Source organism: Plectropomus leopardus, chromosome 6 (genome assembly GCF_008729295.1).
Source record: "Plectropomus leopardus isolate mb chromosome 6, YSFRI_Pleo_2.0, whole genome shotgun sequence".
In the NCBI taxonomy this organism is placed as follows: Eukaryota; Metazoa; Chordata; class Actinopteri; order Perciformes; family Serranidae; genus Plectropomus; species Plectropomus leopardus.
The window spans coordinates 32,788,756-32,810,957 of NC_056468.1; the positions used below are offsets into that span (position 1 = coordinate 32,788,756).

Consider the following 22,202-nt stretch of genomic DNA (forward strand, 5'->3'; position numbering starts at 1 on the left):
GTTGATAATAATGCTTTGAGGACAGTTTAGCATTCTGATGATACGATGCTGGAAATATTTTCCTCTGCCTTATGTGACAAACACTGACATATTGTTTAATGAGGCAGATAAACTCAATGAGAAATCACTGGCCCAAACGAAAATGAAACCCACTGTGACGCCGCCTGTCACTTCAGCCCTAAATGCTCCTGGTTTGCTAGTGAGGTCCACTCATACACTGTCAGAGACTCATGCATGATGCTGATTGGTTCACTGATTCAATTGGTGCTTAATCTACGGTCGATCAGTCAGTGGCAAAACAACAGCGACAAACACAGGGTGATGGGCGTCATCACACTGACACTGTTAAAGGTCAACTGTCAATAAAATGCATGTTTTCTTTGTATTGCGTATATTCTTTTCTTTTTCTCTGCAAAATTTACATTATAATGTGATGTATTTAAACAACTTTAGAGGCTGCATTTAATCAAAGTCAGAACCATAGACTGTACATGTAGATGGATGACCTCAAAGTGAGGTTATTCAATCTGGATCGCCCCCTGGTGTCTGACTGCAGTACAGGTCCTAAGACCCGCCCCTCTATGTTACTGAATGGCCATAGGCTGAACTAAAAACTCAAAATACATGCCAAAATTATTTTTCCCAAAGATGATTTCTGTCACTGATGGCAACTCTCATCACCCTTGTGTTTGTTCAAGTGTTTGTTTTCATGATGAGTTCGTTTAATGAGTAATAAAATTTTACAAAAGAGTGCTTTTCCGCCATGATTGACAGGATTGCATTGATTGGTTGGATGGGTGTTTGGGTGGGAACTCCCCCACTGCAGATATCGTTACTGTGCAGATGCAGGGCTCCCAATGACATCACCCTCGCAAGATGCCTGTACCAGGGATATTTTAACCTCATTTCAGCGTAGCGGGGGTAAGTAGGGGCGTGTCATCCATCTTTACTTACAGTCTACAGTCAGAACATTGACTGTAAATAACGATGACGACATAACAGCTCCCAAACACTGAAGCCAAAAGCTATGTCCATGCTCTTTGTATCTGTGGTTACAGTCATGGATGTATTAAGAAAACCTGGATACAGCTATGAAAGCAGGGCCCCAGTCATTCTCATGAGAGCTGCTCAGTAGTATATGAAGCAATAGAAAGCTCTGTTTCTGTGGTATGGAAGTAACGGATCTTCCGCATCATAAAACCGAGAGAGCTTGCACTGTCTGACTTTCACCAGCAGAGCAGCTGACTTCTGATTTAGTGCTCCATCAGCTTGAATGGCGATCAAATAATTTAATCTCATGGCTCATTTAGACTTTCCAGATGTTATCAAACTGAATGGATTAGATCTTCATAGTGAAATTAGTTGTTTCGTGCAAGTTTTGACATAGCCTTTTTACGTGGGGCGCCTGCTTTACCAACTGAGCTACTGGATGCCCTAGCTGACTTTGAGTTTTTAATTGGCTTTATCCATATTACATGATATGGATCAGGAATAACCACGCCCATATCTACCCAGCATCAGGAAACTGAAAAAAAAAAAAATAGATAAAATAACAGTATTTCAAATATGGATTCAAGCTGATGTCTGATCATATTTTATGCTTTTTTCATGCATATAAATGACATATTTAGAACATTTTAGGTGAGCTTGGTTCACAGAGGCTTTAACTCTTGGAAACAAAATTTAAAGTATTCCTTTTACACTCTCAGTATTAGTTCAAGTCTTCTTTTTCTAAGTTAACCGGCCATATTCTTAAATAATCAATAACAGAATCAAATACATAAGTTTCCAAATAAAAAATCAACATAGAAATTATTCTCACTAAGAATTAAAACAATATTTGAGATACTTAAATCCACAGACCTAAGAAATAATACAGTGTACTGTACGATAACAAGCATAACTTCAGGTAAATCTGTTTCATTCATGCTTCACTATCATTATGTCAGCAGCTGCTTAGCTGCCAGCTGACTGTAACATCCAAACACATTCATGCAGGGATACATGGTGGTCTTGACAAACTGACACTTCTCTCTTTTTGTCTGCTGCTATCAGTGTTCATGCATGTGAATGTTGAGGGGGATTTGTTCTCCCTGCAGGATCTTCACTGATCGTAAGATTATAATAGAACAGAACAGAAGACAATATAGGAGAATGTTAGTTATTGCTGCTTCATTATAACACATTTGGATATTGGAAGTGATGAATTTCATACAGAGGTTAAATGAAATCCGAAAATTAAGAAACGGACTCACATACATTACATCTTCAGGGTTGATGAGTGAACATCTCATGGAGTAATTTAAACAGAAAATCCATCATTGGATTTAATATGTTCCAGATTCCCACAGATACAGTGAGCGAAGCTGATCCCTGACGGGGAAATTTGATCCCTGTGGCTGATTAGAAACACACAAAAGGCCTGCAGAAGATAAAAGTGTAGAAAATGAGGTGAGACTCTGTGATGACTGCCTAAAAATGGGCACACGGCGTGAAAAAAACCTCACCGTACCTTTTCCCTCACATATAAGCTGATTGAAAAAGTAGGCCTGGCTATCTATGGGGGAGTCCTCCACTGGTTTGGCTCACTGAATCACCAAGCTCTTTTTACGTTACTTCTGAGGCTGCGGCAAGCAACGACTGAATACTAAGCACGCTCATTTCTTGCTCTTTCTGTTCCTCTCTAAATCTGTTCTTTATCACATTTTAAACGCACAATATGTAATTTTCTTTTGTCACTGCAATTAGTCTCTCCTGGTTAGGATTCCCTGTGTTAATTGCTCAGGAGATTCTTATCAGAAGCCAAATTATCCACAGAGGTCTCTATCTCTCCAAAACTAAAAGACCAGGTGATTTAGACCGATAAAAATATTAAATTAAGCAGTTTAATGATAAAAAAACAGCGTTTTGCTGATGCTGTTGGGCGCGTTCTTGAGGGGCCCAGCTCCTGCTAAACTGTGATATCTTTCTCCTGTGATAACTTAAGATCCAGACATTGTGGAGGTTTTTGTCAGGAGCTGAATTATAAGTAGCGGTCTCCTTCTCTCCTAAACAAATTGACCCAGTAATTTAAACCAGTAAAACCACTAAATAAAGCAATTTCACATTAAAAATCAGTGTTTCTCCAGTGTTGTTTAGCACAGCAGGAGCTGGAGCAAAGCTGCTGCTACTGTTTGCTCAGCTTGTTTTTCTGATTACTTAATATCCAGAAGACATCCGATCACTAAAAATCCTTCATTTGGTTAAAATTTATAGTTTTAACAAACAAAATCTAAAAAGTGCACTGCAAAATGTGGCTTAGAAACTTGATAAGTAAATTTACTGTGTAACAGCTTCTGGCAGACAACCACAACCCTGATGCATGTGCAAAGTGGATGTGACGCCACTGACAGATGACAGCAACCAAATGACAGACTTGGTCCTTGATTAAAATAACAGTGTTTGAGCATTGTTGTATACGTACGCAACTCTACAAAATATATAGCATCGGTGTAAATATTTTTAGACATTTTGATGTGTAAAAGCTACATATCATATCTTTAAAGTCATTATAATCTGTGAGGCAGCCCAACTCTCACAAAAGAAAATATTGTCAGCATACCCATGAGACATAGCTTCCATTGTTGTGACCGCTCACAACCTACAGATGGGACTGTCAGCAGCCGGAAAGGGGCCAGTTCATTTGGCCTGATTCTAGGGTGTTCTTCATCCCCAAGTCCAGGCCAAATCAGGCAACTGGACAGAACTTGACTTGTTTCTTCCAGCGTACTGACTTTTGCAGAGTTTAGGCCAGTGTTGGGCTCAGTGATGGCAGTGTTAGCAGCGGGTTTGGGACAGTTTATTTGGTCCAATTCTGAGGCGTCAATCATCCTGAGTCTCAGCCAAATCAGGGAACCGGACACAACTTGACTTCTTTCTTCCATTTTGCCTAGTTCGGGCCAGTCCTGGGCCAGGTCATTGATAGTGCCCCAATGAAAGCAGTGTCAGCAGTTGGCCAGTTTATTTGGCGCTGACTCTGGGGCATCATCCATCCCGAGCCAGCTGAGTCAGGTAACTGACAACAGCCGGACTTATTTCTTCCAGCGTGCTGAGTTTGATGAAAAAAATGATGCCAGTTGAATCTGATTTGGCAGTTCAATACAAATATTTGCCAGTTTGTCTTGTTTTCCATACAATGTTTTAACATCAGAAAGTGCTCTGCAGGACGGTATCTGCATCATATATTAATGAAGCACAACAATAGATGACAATTGCACAACAACGTTTTCTGCCAACATTAAATATCAGCGAAAGCCGGAGACTGTGTCATATTGACTTGCTGTGAGCTCTATAGTCACAATTTCTTCACCTTAAGGTGTGTTCTCTTTCTTCCTCTGTACCGCTGCCTGCACGTCTGCAGCTTCGAAGAGTAGCATGAAAGTCAAAAGCACTGACTCTGCAGCAAAATCTGGTGACCAAAATGTCCCCGACATACACTGCACCAACAAAGACTGCTCGACTTGAAGCAATCTCACTCAAGGGTCTCGAACTGATGATTCGAGTCTCCAACTTTCAAGGGGCAGCTCTACTTGCAAAGGCAAAAGATTTGCAGAGATTATTAGTAGATGCAAATTAAGACTTCCTTTTTACATTTTAGTGGTGTAGCAACCACGTCTTGTGAGGAACAAGAGCATAATGATAGGATGTGCCTCCTAACTGCATTCCCTGGCTCCTTCAAGAAGCCATAAAATAGTGGTTGCACAGGTCTATGATTACAGTCATTCATGGAGGGATTTGTAACGAATGGTTTGTTTTTCTGGCTCACTTCCTCTGAGTGGAAAATAGAAGTCACGGATCACAGTGTAGGGTGTCAGGGATGCAGATGCCTTAAAAGAAATGCTATTGCAAACCTGCTGATCTCTTTCCCCTCTTTCTTAGGTGAATGAGATTTACCACGACGAGTCACTGGGAGTCCACATCAACGTGGTCCTGGTGAGGATGATCATGCTGGGGTACGCTAAGGTGAGTTTCACAGTATTGCTTTTTATTTACCAGTTTTGGGAAATCAGAAAAGATTGAAAATGATTGAAGCTCAGTCAGAGGAGCGTTTGCCTCCCAGAGTGCAAAGTGATTGGTGTGTTGGAGAAGACTGTACTGTTGCTGAGAGACAGGAAAACGCTCTCAGCCACAACATGGGTATTGAAACAGACATAAACCTAAATTACTGATGAATGAGCGCTAAATAACGTTACAGAACACATTAGTAGTCTCTCGCCATCACAGATCGTATATAATGATGGACGACATGACAGCTCCCCAAAAGTGAAGCCCAAACATCTCGATTGCCCCTGGTGGCTGGCTGCATGGTCATAAAGCCCGCCAACTTCATGTTGGTGGACGACATGGGCGAACTAATAACTCATAGTACACCATGTGTTCCAGTCGCTGTGTTTGTGATCAAAGGTGCTGGTCTTGATTGGTTGGACAGGTGTATGGGTGGAAACTTGACGCTGTAGAGATCTCTTCTGCACAGAGTCAGGCTCCAAATTATGTCATCAGTGCAAGATGGCAGTGGCCATGTCTCACATTTTGGTAGAACTGGAGGAGGGTCAGGGGAGATGCATCATTATATACAGTCGCCACTTCTACATACATGATGAACACACACATACTAAAACACACATACGCAGATCAACCCTTGGTTTGTGGACTACAGTTTTGAGGTTTTAAGCATTTCGGCTGTCACCATCTCAGTTCTTTGGAGCCAGAAGTGACCACATTTGGACAAAGGGCTGGAGCTATGGAGGAGTAAGGAGTGGATCTGACTCACAGATGTATAATAGAGACACATTTTGCAGACAGCCTGTTAATTAAGTTCCCCCATCCTTAAATATGTAACTTTGGGTCTTAATAAAATGTAAAAGAGTGTCTTATAAGAAAATGCATCCCCGGCACATTTTTCATTATTGTTAAAATTAGCTCTAGAGAGCAAAACCATTTTTTTGTACCAGGCTGCAAACATGTTTATTTCTGCTGTAAAGTTGGGCATTTTTACATGGAAGTCTATGGGGATTTACTCTGTTTTGGAGCCGGCCTCAAGTGGCCAGTTTCTGGCACTTTTGCATTGGCCTCATTTTTCAGATTTGAGGTTTGCCACTCGGATCTAACACTAACAATCACAGCCAATAGGCCAATGCTGTTCACACATAAACATACAGATGAAACAATAGCAAACCACAAACATCCATTCTACCACCAAAACACATCCTGCTGTGAGTCTGAATCATTATTCATTATGATAACAAGTCAGCACTCAAGAGATCATACCCTAAACACACGCAGTGACAGGGGTTGAGTGTGCAGAGCTGTGCACCCACACACGTAAGACAAGCACAGAGAAATTAAAAGTCTCTATGCATGCTGCATGTTAGTTTCACTAATGGTGTCGTTTACAAACTTTTGGCTTTAAATCTAACAAAAGCTGTAAATCATCAGGCTATAAACATTATCCTTGATCTCTTTTAACCATCATTCAGAAAATCATTTACCTAACCTAGTACTACCAAAGGTTTTAAAGTAAGTATAAGGCTTAGGTAAGGACAGACACACACAGGTCTCAGGTCTGCTGTTGATGACTTGGGATTGTTAATCAGTTAACAGAATTGATAGATCATTTTAGCACCAGAAAGGAGAATAAAGATGTGGATACAAGCTTCAGGACAAATCACCCCAAACACTGGCCAAAATGTTCCAGAAGATAGTGATTATACGAACATAGCAAATCATTTTTGGGAAACATGTTAGAGAACAGGGGTTCGGTGCGTGGGCGGGGGCCCTTCTGTGCGGAGTTTGTAAGTTCTCCCCATGTCTACGTGGGTTCTCCCCGCGGTCTCCGGGTTCCTCCCACAGTCCAAAGACATGCAGCTCAGGTTGATTGATGACTCTAAATTGCCCTTAGGTGTGACTGTGAGCGTGAAAGGTTGTCTGTCTATATGTGTCGGCCCTGCGATAGTCTGGCGACCTGTCCAGGGTGTCCCCGCCTTCCGCCCGATGACAGCTGGGATTGGCTCCAACCCCCTGCCACCCTTGCGAGAACAAGCAGTTATGGACAATAAATGAATGAATGAATGTTGGAGAACAGAGAAGAAAAGCAAACAGAGAGGAAAAGAAAAGTCATAAAAAGTTCTGCTTCAGTTAAATAAAAGGCTAAAGTTTTATCTTAGTGCACAAACAGAGCCAACTTCTCCACAAAGCAATAAAATGTCTTTTTTCAAACTCATTTTTTTATGTTTTGAATGCCCTCATGCTCCAAAACCCTAGCACCTGTTATTAATAATCTGCGGTTCTTTTTGTGCAGATTCACAATAATACCAGTTATAAACATGCAGCATTCTGTCCAAACATGTCGTGATGCTGTTAGCTTTGATGCTTTTTGTTGTCATACTGTTATTTATGTGTATAATTGCTTAAGAGAATTATGAGCCATTACAAACGGAGAAGAGTTGCTAAATAGGGAAGTAAATGTATGCAGATTACAGGGGTCAGCCACTATCACGCTCTATCACACATTCGATAAAAATGCATAATGTATGTTCTTTTGGTCTGTTTCTTTTTTTTGGTTGTTTGTTTTTTTTTTCCTCACCCCAGAGCCCCCATGTTTGATCTGTGTCTACACTGAATGCTACTCATACCCATCTGGTTAGCAATCTATGTTTTTTGGGCTGCTGAAGGAATATTCAAGTTCACTGTCATACACGAAAAAAATAAAATGTACTTTTAAAGCTAATGAAATGCATCTGCCCTGGCTCTCTCAGCCCTTAAAGCTATACACCGATCAACCAAAAACTTTTAACCACAAATAAAGTGAATGACTCGTTGCGATTGAATGTTATGCTGTGAAACTTTGGGTTAGGTCTGTCTTGGACCCGGTAGATACTCGTCCCTAGCCAGGACTCGAGGTTTCTCAAGGGAACACTGCAATGTAACGACGGGATCAATCTTAGTCTCATCATCTGCCAGAAGTTTTAATGTTTTATCTGATCGATGTATATAAATAAGAGTATTTAAAAGACAACCATTTTAAAACCCTACAGCACTTAAAAACATGTTAAGTGCTCACTGTTGAACACGTAAAATGCTTGCTGTATATCACATTAAAACATTTAGAGTGCTAGATGTGTCCTACAATACTGAGAGTTGTTTCAAATGCTTGCCCTTCGGTAATACAACAGTTTATTTACACATTTCTCTCTCCCTCTCTTTCCCTCTCTGTTAGTCCATCAGCCTCATTGAAAGAGGAAACCCATCACGGAGCCTGGAGAACGTGTGCCGCTGGGCGTTTGTGCAGCAGAAAGGCGATCCCGATCACGCTGAGCACCACGACCACGCAATTTTCCTCACTCGCCAAGGCTTCGGCCCCACGGGGATGCAGGGTAAGGCTGCTGGTGGACACTGAAATGGTTCAAATGAGAGTTTGTTGTTTCCCGGGGCATTTTGATCTGCCCTGTGTGGTTCATCTGAATACAGTTTATTTCAGGAACTTAAACATCATAATACACAGCAGAGATAGCAGCCTGTCTTGTCTAACTGCGTCTTTGACTTATTCTGACATTTATGGTAGTGAGAGGCTCAGAGCGCCATCGTTTAATTTCGATGGTTTAATTTCAATCCATCGTGAAGGATTACACATTTTGTCTTGATGTTAAAAGCTAAAAACTGTTATATATAAAAGATAGCAAAAGAATGTAAGAAAACATATAAGATAGTTGATTGAAAATTAGAAAAAAAACTACATTACTTTTTTTAATCAAACAAACAAACAAAGTAATGGCCTGAATAAGTGCTGAAAATGATAATTATTCTGTGAAATATTTGCTGCCAGAGTCTCTAAACTCTTGAGATGACAGGTTGTTAAAAAATAAACCAACTACCTTAATTAACAAATTTTGAGACCGTTTTAATCGGGCAGAGTGTGAACAACAAATCCTAAGAAAATGCAACAGATTTTCCAGTGTGCTTTAGACCAAAGACAATGAAAGTAGTTACATGCCTCCAGCTTGTTTAGGAGATAGTAGCACAGTCAGAGTGATGTAGCAGAGGTTAAAGTGACAAGTGACTCGATAGAGCCGACGTCCATGAACAGACGATTAAAGGCTCCCGTCCATCTGGCTACATTGAAAAACATCAACCAATCTCCATATCCGCTTGCAGGCTGAGACTCGGGGTTATTTTCTGATGTGTTGTTTCTGTCACAGCATGAGCAGTCCTGGAGAAAATATTGGTTGTCATGACTATGGGAATTAATAAATATTAGGGCAATATCAGCAGCCAGCAGGCCACAATATACTATATACTAGGTTTCATAAGAACATCAAACTCTCTCACTGTTCAGATTTCACTTTGCTGAGATTTGAGCAGACATGGACTGATTATGTTATCTGGGGACGCATAGGCCAGCAGTGTTCATGGACACGATCCTTCTCATTTGACAGAGAGGACATGGAAGAGATCTTTATTCAGGTTTGGGAATGGAGTGAGTTGGCCACATTGACACCAGGGTTTTAAATCACAAGATTTCACCATATCACACCTTTATATGGAGTCACTGGACATTGATACACCATCCTAAAACTACAGTTTATAGCTCCGGCGCTGAACTCAACAGGCTATAGGATGCATTTTAAATCCCGTTTACACAAAGATGGGAAATACAATCAAATTGTTTATTTAAACCTCTTGTCTCTCTTTTTTACTATGCAGGTATTATAGTACTGCCTGTCTGTGTGTAAAAAAATGTTTCAGACTACAGACAGAGGGAGAACATTTTGAGATAACGCTGCTGAAATTCAATTAAAATGATCTGCAAGTGTCACGTAGACCAAAAGAAAATTGGTGAAAAGAAACACATTTCATAATATTGAGCTCATAGTTAAGAATATATATAGTATAATACATTCATAATATATTGTAATGTACATTATTTTATGGTAATTAACATTTCTTTAAAAACTTAAAGGAGTGCCAGTTATTTTGAAAGAATGTGGGATTCTGTGTGCCAGTTACAGACCAATCTCTGAACCCTCGGCTATTATCTGACGATGATGAAGCCTCAGGGGGAAACAACCAATATTTCAGATATCTGGGCGAAGACTTCCTCCTCTGTGCACCGCTTATTATTATCAGTTCGATTTGGAAGTTAAGGCACGTCCAGGCTACATTTTGTGGAATCTATATTAACAGATGTCTGCACTGTCATCGGACAATAATGTTCCGAGATTGCATTTCGGCTCATGCGTTAGGCCTCTTTTGCTCTCCACAGACTGTTGACTTCCAGGCAGCCAAAGCCCCCCAAATGTGATCGGTCAATTATACTCGGACTGCAGACACGAAACAGAGCAGAAACAGAGAACGCTGCTGGCAGCAAAATCATGCACCGTTGCCTACAAATTCAACATGTATATGCAAACACAGAGATAAATTGCAGACTTTAAATGCAACTTTTGATCACAATTTTGTCTCTTTGATGATCCATACAGAATCCCTCCTAATCCTTTCTGTCTTTAACCCAATAATTCAATCTAAATTTTTCATATCTCAATTAATAAGACAAACACCTATTAAATAAGTTAAAAAAAAAAACTTATCTGCTTTTTGTGCAGCAGCTGTTGAAAGAACTAGAACGAGGCAGAGAGCTGTTTTTGTGCTAGACTTTTTTCATTGTGCTGTTGGAGATTAAACCTCAACCTCTGGATTTTAGGAAGAACTGGCAACATTGACTAAAGCAGTCTGTCTTCTACTCTGCTGTCTGTCTTTTATCCCTGTACAAAAAACAAGTGAAGCTCTTTTTTTTCATAGACAAGACTTGCATCCACCTTATAAAGCCAGCCAACAGTCATCTCATCTCCCGGTGTGGAGAGAAAACTTAATTGCCAAGTGAAAGTTTTGAATTTACTGGCTTCTTCTGTATACTGCCAGTCCATTTTGCAAATGAATACAAGGAGATTTTCAATTACATTTACTCCAGCTACTGTGTTTCATTGGTTTCAATCTGAAATCTTGTGGGAGGAATAAGCCAATAGCTGTTGCCTGGCTGAAAATCAATCAAATACAACAATTCCCATGCCGAGCAGCCTCAGTCAACAAGGACATAATGACATGATTGGCTTCATGACTTCGTGTAGGACTCTGCTAGTCAAAGGAAGAATTATTTCAACACTGTCTGGGTAAATAAAAAAAACCTAACAATCACATCTCTGCAGTCCTTCCCTGAGCCATTGTTATATTTTGATAAGCGTAGAGCCGAGCTGTAAGCAAGACGTCGTGAAGCTCCTCTGTTTGAGTGTGACATGTTTTGAAATTGAATCATTTTCACGGGCTGAAATAAACAAAGCAATTGACCAGATTTCACCCTGCGGACAGTGAACGATAAGACAATAAGAGGTTGATAGGAACAGTCGATGTTTAGGACGGACCGGTTCTGCCTTCTCTAAATGGCAAATCTAATCCATCAAATGCCACAGAAACAAACAAAACCTATTCCAGCTGCATTACGCTGGATCTTTTGTCAAGGCTGTAATCCCGCATGTCATAAATCTTCAGTAAATCTACCAACACACACGAGCAGTTAATTAACAGCAGATACCACTCACTTCTTTCTCACACCACAGTTGACATATAACCCCCCCCCCCCCCCAAAAAAAAAAAAAACAATGATTGTGGTCTTTTGTTCTGCTCAAAGCAACCTGTTATTAGGACTTACGTATGCGTTTACCAGATGGACAGCAGCTCCAAAAAAACATGTTTCTGCTGCTGTATGAGCTAAAGTGCTGTGGAGTTGTTTTTTTTTACACTTTAGTTTTATTGTTTTTACAGAAGTGTTGTAAAAGGACAGAGAAGAAGAAAAAAATACAAAACAGATAAACAATCAAACAAAGAGAAAACAAAAAGATCTAGATTTCCATTTCTCTCCAAAACATTCATCCCTTTGTCGTATTCAATGGTTCAATGTCTCATCTTGTCGTTGACATGTGTCTCCCACTTCTCTCAACTCTGCTCTTCCTGAACTTTATTCCTACAAGTTAAAAAATCCATTTAATGAATCTCATTCACAGCTTGTCATCCTGTGCTGGTGGTTCAGCCTTGTACCACTTCTTGGTGATGGCTTTTTTTACAAGCTGCCAACAGGATTTTCAGTAGATATCTATCTTCGTTATTATTACTAAAATACGGAACTACACACAATCCACGTATATCATAGCCAAGGATTTGTTTAATAGCCCAAAACTGTACAATTTTAGGACAAAGCCTATATACATGGATATGATCCGTATTTACTGCCCCGAATTTGCAGTGGATTTAGTGCTCTATAGTGAGGTGTTTTGTTCTATAAGATGGAAAATATTAATTTTAACGGACCAAGAAATGTGCTTAGTAAGAGGCGGGTCATTCTGTCAAGTGGAAAAAAGCTTTCAAAAAGTTGACGAGCTGAGCTACCTTTTTAAAGCACATTTACATTTATAATGTGTTCATAGAGTTTAAATGTGCAAGTTTCTTTTTTTGTGAAAAGGGTTTCAGAGGTAACTGTAGATAATTGGCTTTGGATGCATATCTGCCTATTTGATTTAAAAGTCAAATGATGATGAATAGACTGAAAAATCATGATGAGAAAAGCAATTTAGGAAAAAAACGGTCAAATCCACTAGAATAATATTTTGCTTTCAATACTGCTGAAAGCAAGAAAGAAGCTTTTATTTTTAGAAATATATTAATACACTGATGAAATTGATTCACTTTCGGTTGCAGGGTTAATTTTGGGTCAGATTCAGGAGCCATAGCACTGTGTTTCCTTCCTAATTACAATGACCCCTCTGAAATTGATTCAGGCCTGATTTGCACCTCTGGCTTGTTTTTAAGCAGGTTTGAATAATTAAAATTGGTGGCATTTTTTTTTTATTAATCGCATTGTTACTTATAAGTACCTCTAGTGTTAGTTATCATGAAAAGGACATTTTTAAATAGGAATTTTCATTTGGAAAATTACTTCTTTACCTATTGGCTTCGCTCCTATAGGAAGGCTAATTCAAAACTTTGCACTAATATCTATCTCCACTGGGCTGAATTACATTGCATGAACAACAACAATCCGTTTTAGGCAGACAACTGAGTTATTGAGTTGCGAATCTAGTTTAGCCATCTAAAAACCTCTACCTAAAAAAAATAAATAAATATTTAATTTACTGGTGTATTTGGAATATTTTCTCCACCTTGCCTTACACACTAACCAATCAAGGCAACAGTAGACATGCAACTTCCCTATTCAGCAAAATAAAATACCTGTTTTATTACTGTCTTATGTCATCGATATCTGGCAATAGCCATGACATGCCGATGTTATAGTGCATCTCTAATTTCACATAAATTTCTCTCAGCCAAGATCATGCCGTTTTCCTGCATATACCTGGCAACATACATCTACGAAAAAGGAGGAGACTATTTCTAATATCAATATTAGACATTTGTATTTGTATTTGTATTTTTTTGTTCTGATAGTTTAAACCTCTGTATTTTCCTGGTTTAGAGGGTACAGGTGGCAGAAGTTGCCTTCACACCTCACAATTTTCTAGATTTTCAAGGACATGTTTGCCCAGAGCCGAATCTGACCCTGGCTTGAGATAAGAGTTGATCCCTCTTCGTGTTGTTCAGTACCTGGGTAATTATTCCAGCATACTGACCCAACCTGTCAGATTCATCCACCAAAGAAAATAGGTGGAATAATCTAATATTTCAGCTTAAATTCAGCGTGAGCTTTCAAGGGCAGTTAGCTCTTGTTGTGTCGACTGTCTGTGTGTCTCTTTTCCTCTTTTTCAGGTTGCTTTTCTTAGACTGCCATTATTACAATCATACCTTTCTTCAAAATCACTTTGTCCTGCCGTCTTCTCTAACACCATGTAATTGCTTTTAATCATTCTCCCTCCATCCTCTTCTTCCCTTTATGCCCACAAATATGCATTTCAAACATGTCATATCCTAGGTTTTGATCCCTTTTCTTTTTCTGGCAAACCCAAAGCAATGCTGATTAGAGAATGAATGCATTTTGGAGGTTTTAATTAGGACTGCAGCCTCCCAGGAGAGTTGCACGCTCTTTACAAAATAAAATCAGTAATCAATGTCTGTGAATTACACACGCATCAAACAACACTGCATCAGAGTGACAATGGCTCCTCAGATGGGCTGCTATAGGCTGTTTAATTGCTATTAGACCCCCTGCTCTGATTCACGTATGATTGTATGCAGCCTCCATGTGTGACAACCCAGACAACATGCTATGCTCAATGAGTCTTCATAAGAATCTGCGAATGAGTGATGCTAATGCATTGCTGATAAAAATGTTGTGCAAATCAAAAATATGAAGCCACAATATACACAATGCCAATATGATGTTAACAGCCTGGGTAATAAGCATGTAAACAGGTTAATAAAAGGTTAATGGTAGGGATCTTAGGTTGTAGATGTTATTGAGATTGCAACTTCAGTTCCAAAAGGTAGCACGGCAAAATTTAAATCAAGGCTTATGAAATGTAGTTTTTACAGTCTGGTGTAGCTTCTCAATGGTCAAAGGTACTTATCTGATTTCAGCTAGCTTTGTATTATTCTTTGTGTCTAGATCTCCCTCCTCCCCCACGAAAAAACTCAGCTGGATGGCGCAAATTGATGCAATAAACGTCATGTGGCGGAGTTTCACCTGCTCTCTGGACTATTGCTCAAACTACAGCCTGTACTTCTGCAAATTTGCATTGTCCACCACCCATACCACCACCACTGAGACAAAGAGTGTAGAAGCAAATCAAGACACAGACCCACCCTTTTCTTTCTCAAACTCGGACCAAAAATGTGAAGAGACGGTAAAACTAGGCAGTGCTGATTGAATTTAAACCAAGATTCTGTTACAGTGTCGCCTATTTCTGCCTCTGGTGTTTTCAGGAACATATTTTAGCTTACTGTCTAACTGGTCATATAGGATCCTTTCTTGCTGGTTGGTTGCCATTGTTTCAGTTACGTGAACATTATGTTACCGACCAGTGGGAGCATTTTTTGGTCTGGTGCAGCGCAGTGCGTTCTGCTAGTTGTAGTTTTTCTACCTCTAGAGTAAAAGTGACTTTTTTTTGTTACTGTTTTCTCTGGCCATTTAGCACCAGTTTCAAAAGTATTTGCATCTTTCTGCTGATGGTCTAATTTTATTAAAAGGCCATCTTTCATTAGTGAACCTCTTTAATGTTAATATTAGGACTGTGGTGTGAGGATACTTATTGCAGTGAAAGACCCTGAGTAGCAGCCTGCAGTCCTTAAAATGATCCCAGGTCCCTCTCTCCTGCAGCTCATGGCCTGAGGTAAAAATAACGATGAAATGGGCCATCGGATGAACTAACCGGGATATTTATGAACTCACAATGTTCTCTTCTAAAGTGTAGCAGCTGGACCAAAAGAGATTCACCCACTGTGTAAATGCAAAGGGGACAAAACTAAATTTCAGAAAGTGCAGCTACCAATTCCCAGAGTAAATTGCACTCTTGGGAAAGCATAACACATGAAAAGTCAAATATATTTGTCTGAGGTAGCTCTGGGAGTGTTCTCCCTCCTGAATGCTGCACAGCAGAGTTTTATTTCCCTTCAAATGTTCATTCAATTTCTTTTTTATTTTATTCTTCATTTAATGTGATGAGTTTCTTATTTGACTTCAGTAACAGTTTTGGTTCCTGTAGGTTTCATTTCTTTCAGTCAATACATTTTTATATTTGCGGTAGACTTGGAAAAGTTTGAAAGAAAATGACTTCATAATAGGTATTTTGTTCCATAGGTATATCTTTTTAGGTTTAAGAACATCATAAATTAACAATGATGTTGATGAATTTTTTGTCTAGACTTCAGAAAACCCAGCATGAATCCTAAAAATATTAAAACACTAAAGATGAAACTTTAAAATCCCCCCAAAAAACCTCTGGAGATAGGAGACATCATTCATTCATTCATTATTAGTTCATTCAAGGCATTCAACTGATGAAGATATGGTTTGGATGTCTGCATGATCAATTAATTTATTTTGAAGTCGGGACATGTATTTACTAGTGGCTATGTGCCAAATCTATATTAGCAGTGCTGTGTCAAAATCTATATTCCCTAATGTCAGTCATCGCCTGAAAGTATGTGGTTCACTTCGTGTAAAATCTATCTACATTTGTAGTTTGGTGCCAAAAAAGATGAATCTTCATTCATCATGTTGCAACAATGTGGCGACTCATACAACAAATTAAGAACAGCAGGAAACAGTGGGACAGTTAGACATATGAATTTCAATCAGAATTAATAATCATGACACTGACAAACACTTCCCCTCCTGCTATGTTTGGGTAGTCCATTTCCTGTTTTGCTGCATTAGTCATGATGCGCATGTGACGACATAACACACACAGACAGAAATACACACAGATCTGTTCTACTTGAAGGAGACCTGAGATACCTGCCTGTGAAACACAGGTAAAAGGAGTTTCTTTTGTGGAGCTCAAAGCATTGCAAAAATGAAATCTTAAAAAACTCTGCAGCAGCACCTCTCCCCAGGAACCGTGTCCTGGAATAACCCACAGACATTTGGGACTCTTTCTTTGGGAGTAAGTATTGGCACTGTAAACTGCTGATAGGAAGGTCTGTTGATTATCCAGAGTAAACAGGACATTGTTTTTTGGAGGTAAAAGCTGCTGTCATTTTTTTGGGTGATTTTCAGTGCTTTGTTAACAGCAGACAGAATTGCAAAGTGAAAGTGTGTCTCATAGGAAACCAATCTAAACGCTGATGGTGTCATTATTCTACAGCCATCACACTTAACGTTTACCTCGTAATGATAAATTACAGCAAAAAACTTGTCTATTTGACTTGATTTTTCTTCTTATCTTTTTCTTTCTCTCTTCTCTCGATGTCCTTCAGGTTATGCTCCGGTCACAGGAATGTGCCACCCCGTCCGGAGCTGCACCCTCAACCATGAAGACGGCTTCTCCTCAGCCTTTGTTGTGGCTCATGAGACCGGACATGTGTAAGTTCTTGTTTTGTTTCTTCCTTCTTTGTCTATGTTTGTCGTCAGAGCTCCCATAATCCTCCTCCCAAGATGATGCTGTGTAATGTGGGGGACATTATTGTCCCTCCACAGCCTTATAAGTAAAGTGTGGGGCTTTGTTTGTCCCTGAGATCTCTATGTTAGCTCACATGGGGAACCTTGACACAGAATGGCCTTCAGCACTGTGACAGCAAACATGTTTATTGGATTTCAGGGTTTGTTTATCAAGCACATGTCCAAAAATACAAAGACTCAGCCACTGTTTGTCTTCATGTCCCCACCTTTGAATGCATCTTACACACACTCCTTACTTCCTGAAACCTATTTCACTTCTAAAGTAACAGATTACAACAAGCTCAATCTCAGTATCTCATACAGAGACACAAAAAATCACCTCACATGAGCAGGAAGCACGGCAGAAATCTGATGATTAAAAATTATTTCAGTTATATTTTAAGAGATTAGGGCTAATGTTTTGGGTAAAGACAGGACCTTTATATGAGCTCAACATTTAATATTTAAAATATCAAGATTCAGAAGATATGAACGTCATCCAGAGGGTGAAACCTGACTATCAGGGCTACAAAAACTTGTTGTTAGGCTTGCTAAAATGGAAATGAACTGAGCAGGGAGGCAGGGAAGAGACAGAGTGTCCTCCAGCAGGAGCAGCAGGTGTTTGACAAAGTCAACCAGCTGAGACAGCAAGGATTCATCCTGTTAAAATGTCCCTGAGCACAACACCAAATCCTCCAACTTCATGGTTGTTGCTCTGCATCAAACCCAGGGGGCGAGTAAACAGGGAGTAATAGACTTTCCCTGGAAAAAAAAACATAAAAAAAAACAATGTGGAAACCAGAGACACACACACACACACACACACACACACACACACACACACACACACACACACACACACACACACACACACACACACACACACACTCCTACTGAGGAGAAACTCTGAACCAATTCGATTTCAGGATTAAATACTTGAAGAGAAAAATATAAGAAAGAAAAAAACAGCAGTTAAGCCTCTAAAATGAAGAGCAGCAAAGAAAAGGAGGGTCAATGTTAAAAACCTTAAGGTCTACAAAGACAAGGAGACAGAGGCGGAGACATGAACAAAGATCTTTAAAATGCTGTTAGTAAGATTTTGCACATTTGTGGCTGATTTTAATCACACGTTTGAATATCCGACCCAGTAATTACTGTTTTCTCACAATATTGGATATAGTCATTTTTGGAGGCATATCTCATTGCCATCAACAGTGCTGTTGTTTAGAAAAAAACACGAGGATTACAGCTGCACCAGTAAACCACATTTTACTTTTCTAGTGACCTTAGAAAAGTGGTCCTAACTTTGACCTGAGGGCCATTGGCCAGGTTGTTTTCTGTAAAGGAGGGTACGTAGGGCCCCGATATTGCACTGAATTTTGTTGTATTTCATTTACTCAGAGGCACTCCACTGTTAAAATGACCATTCACCTCAAAAATACACATTTGTTCTCTTGCCTGCAGTGCTATTTATTAATCCAGATTGTTGTGGTGTGAGTTGCTGAGGGTTGGAGATATCGGCCGTACAAGATATCGACCTTCTTTCCAATATAATGAAACGAGATTGCACTTGGCTTGTTGCACTCAAAGCGCCAAAAAAAAAACAAAAAACATATGAAAACTCAATAGAATCAGACTCAGCTTTATTGGCCCATATGCTTAAACAAACAAGGAATATGACTATAGTTAGCTTTGTTCTCAATGCACAGGAATAAAACATTAAATATACTTGAAAGATGTCATAAATTTTTATCAGATCATTATTTTTTCAGCAGTGCTGTAAAATACAATGGGGAAACTTTGTCAAAGACAGCCCTTGTTTCTAGGCAACCGTTCATCAAATCAGTCATGTGACCGTATATATAGGAAGGGTAATATTTATCACAGTAAAGATTTGGCCTAATTACTTTCACTCTGTTTATATACGTGCAGTTTATCTTGTTTTAACCATTTGAAACCTGATAAAATGTGCTTGATTTCTTTTAAAAACATGGAATGAAGTTACAAGTTACAAAAAATAAACCTGCAAGCAAAAAAAAAAGGTTTTAATAGTAATATTAATAACTATTATTATTAATATTATAAAAATGTTTTATGGACATTTTTTCCTCTTTTTATTATTATCTTCTCATAATTTATTTTTGTCTCTCGCACACACACACACAGGTACATTTTTTTTCCTAATTTCTTATGATTTGTGGGACATTTCTTGCCAAGTTGCTCATTGCTTTTGAGGCCATGTTTTCACAAGAGATCAGACCAGTTTGTTCAAGTTTCAAAGGCTTAAATGCATCTTAAGACAGCACAAGAAAACCGATGTAGATGCAGGTTTTAAAGGGTTAAACATTTCATGAGCACTACATGAGGTTTCTGAAAATGTTGAAGACATATACACAGTATATCTTTACAGAGACTCAACAGCCTCCTCGGAGAATCTTTGTATCTGCAGAAGAAAAGTCTGAGGAGATGTTGATTCGATGATTCGATCAGCAGCAGAGTCAGCAGACGCAGACAGGGTGACATTGAAGAGACACACTGAGAAAAGCAACAAAGTCATGAACACAATGTTTCAGGCTCACTCCCCACAGACAAATCACAATGTGCTGACAGCCACCTTCAGTCTGGGTACATCGTCGAACCTTTTGTGGTGATCATCTGTAACCACCATATATATAAGAGAACACGTCATAACACGACAGTTATTCCATAAGTGCTATATGGATTTAATGGAGGAGACAGGAGTTGTGAACCCCATGACCTAAAACAGTCTGTTATTTCTGATGTGATTTTTGTGGCACTGAACATTTACAACAAGCAACAGCAACAACAACCTGTGTTCAGATGATCTGACCATATTTCTAGCTTGTTTGCCGTCAGTTTTGGGCATTAGTATGCTTCAAAGCAAGTGTTTTTCAGTTCTAACAGCATGTGAAACCACCTGTCCACTCACCTTTCCTTGTCAGCAAGTTTTGTAATTTTCCAAAACAGACAAAGTTAAAATCACACCCACTTCACTGAGCGATTAGCCACATGAGCAAGCTGACAAAGGATTTTCAATTACTTTAATGTAAAACAAACTATCTGATTTTACTGAAAAACTATGTATAGACGCATACAAAAGTAATCCCTCTCATCAGTCACTTACTTTATGACCCATTAGAAGTGTGTACTGGAGTATTTATCTGCAAGTCAGCCCTCTGTCTGCATTTTCTTAATTTATTTTTATTATCGTGACATTACTGGCATTAAACTTGTGTGCAGGGGTTACTTTTTTCCTCGTGTGCTTTTTTATGACAGCCTTGCATCTACGTGATGTCTGTGTAATTACCCTCTCTCAACAACTTTATATTTAACATGGCTTCTCCATGTCGAATCAGATCATCAGAAAATCTTGACTTAGTGTAATCACAGTAAAGAGTTGGGCTGTTTACTCCCAGTATGTTCATGTACACAGACACATCTGTGACCGCCATATGTGAGATAACACATGTCATCACACATGACAGTGACACATCCGTGAGTTATATATGGATTTAATGGACCAGATAGAAGTTATTAACCCCACGACCTGAGACAGAGTCTGTTATTTTCTGTATCCCAGTCCGGCCATCATGTGGGTCAATATGTCACATGTGACCCTAACAACTATGAGACACAGAGCTCACGTGACCTCAGTGACTCAGTAATGGTTCATACCTCTGCGACTCTCGACTGATCTGTCAGAACTGCAGAAGCCGCTCGATGAAATACCTGAAAGATGAAATACCTTCAAGAAACTCGATCAAGTCCAGTTACAATATAGCACCTGGAGTTATCATGACCTGGATGACTGTGGATCTCCACCAACTAATCTACTTCTGTCACACTCTGCTCTGTCACTCTCTGCTCTGTCACTCTGCTCGTGTAAACAAGTTCAACACAAGTAATACATTTAAGAAGAGGCCGTCAGTCTCTGTGTGAAATCTCGTATTCTAAAATATGCTTTAATTTTAATGTTTAACTATTTTAAGTATGCAGACATTATGGAAAATCAAGTGAATTTGAGTGTAGAAGCTCATTTTTGGCCCAATGATCTTGATCAGCTGGTGTTTCAAGTTTGGTCAGTTAGGAAACAAATAACTAATATTACATTTTTTTTGCCCACTTCAACTACTGACAGTTGATTTCTGCTTTAATCCTTAGATATGCTATCTGAAAGAAAAGTGATTCCTGAAGATGTTCCTTTTTCATTGACTGTTAAAAGCTTTTGCATTTGTTTTGTTTTGTACTTCATGTAAATTGTATGGTATTATTAGGCTACATGATTGCAGAATTCAGAATGTTGTCAAAAACTCAGTTACTGACATACAATTCTGAAAGCTAACACACTACCTTGACAGCAAAATATTTTCTTTTGTTGTTTTTCTTCATTTTTTCTTTTTTTCTTTAGAGCTTTATTTAGTGAGAATTCGCAGTAGCTGTTCACAGTCACACTGACACATTTGGATGCGCTGTGGGCTCAATTTTTGAGAAATCAAAAATCAGTATAACACATTTGTGTAGGACAGCCTGAGAATGCAGAAGAAGCATGTTTATTGTGAATTGAGCAAAATGTGCAGGAGAAGATAGGTGTATTTAGTTTTATAGTTTTTGTTAAAAGTAGAGTGATAAACTTCATAATTTGCCATGGGTTAGTATTTGCAAAAGTCTCTTCACTATTGGGCTTAAAGTTTAGTGAAAGTTGCAAACTGCGATTCCTTTTGAGGAAGTTACTGTAGTGGGAGACTGGACCATGGTGCCAAGTTTAGTTTTTCATGCATGGGAAGAAAAGACTAGACTTCCTTGGAAGGAGAAGGAGGAGCAGAATATTGGTAAATACAGGAGGGACAAACAGCAGAGCTTCTCAGCCCCTTAAAAGAAATCATGCCTATTGTGTTCATTAAGATGTGTGATTTTGAGTTGAAAATTTGCATCACACAACAAAGTCCACTTGCAGAGAGAAGGGATATTTTCTCTGAGCTCCACTGGAGCTCCAGAAGCACTTCAACACTTCATTAATTGTTAAAGATACCAGAACGTACAGTATCGA

At 39.2% G+C, this 22,202-nt stretch overlaps 1 protein-coding gene across 1 annotated transcript in view; it reads left to right on the forward strand.

Annotated features, from left to right (window-relative positions):
* adamts3 (ADAM metallopeptidase with thrombospondin type 1 motif, 3) overlaps positions 1-22,202 on the forward strand; it is a 172,672-nt gene that overhangs the window by 87,823 nt on the left and 62,647 nt on the right. Inside the window, exons 6-8 of the mRNA XM_042488052.1 lie at positions 4,918-5,001; positions 8,255-8,411; positions 16,954-17,059. Coding sequence (XP_042343986.1) covers positions 4,918-5,001; positions 8,255-8,411; positions 16,954-17,059 — 347 coding nt within the window. The remainder of the gene's footprint in view (positions 1-4,917; positions 5,002-8,254; positions 8,412-16,953; positions 17,060-22,202) is intronic.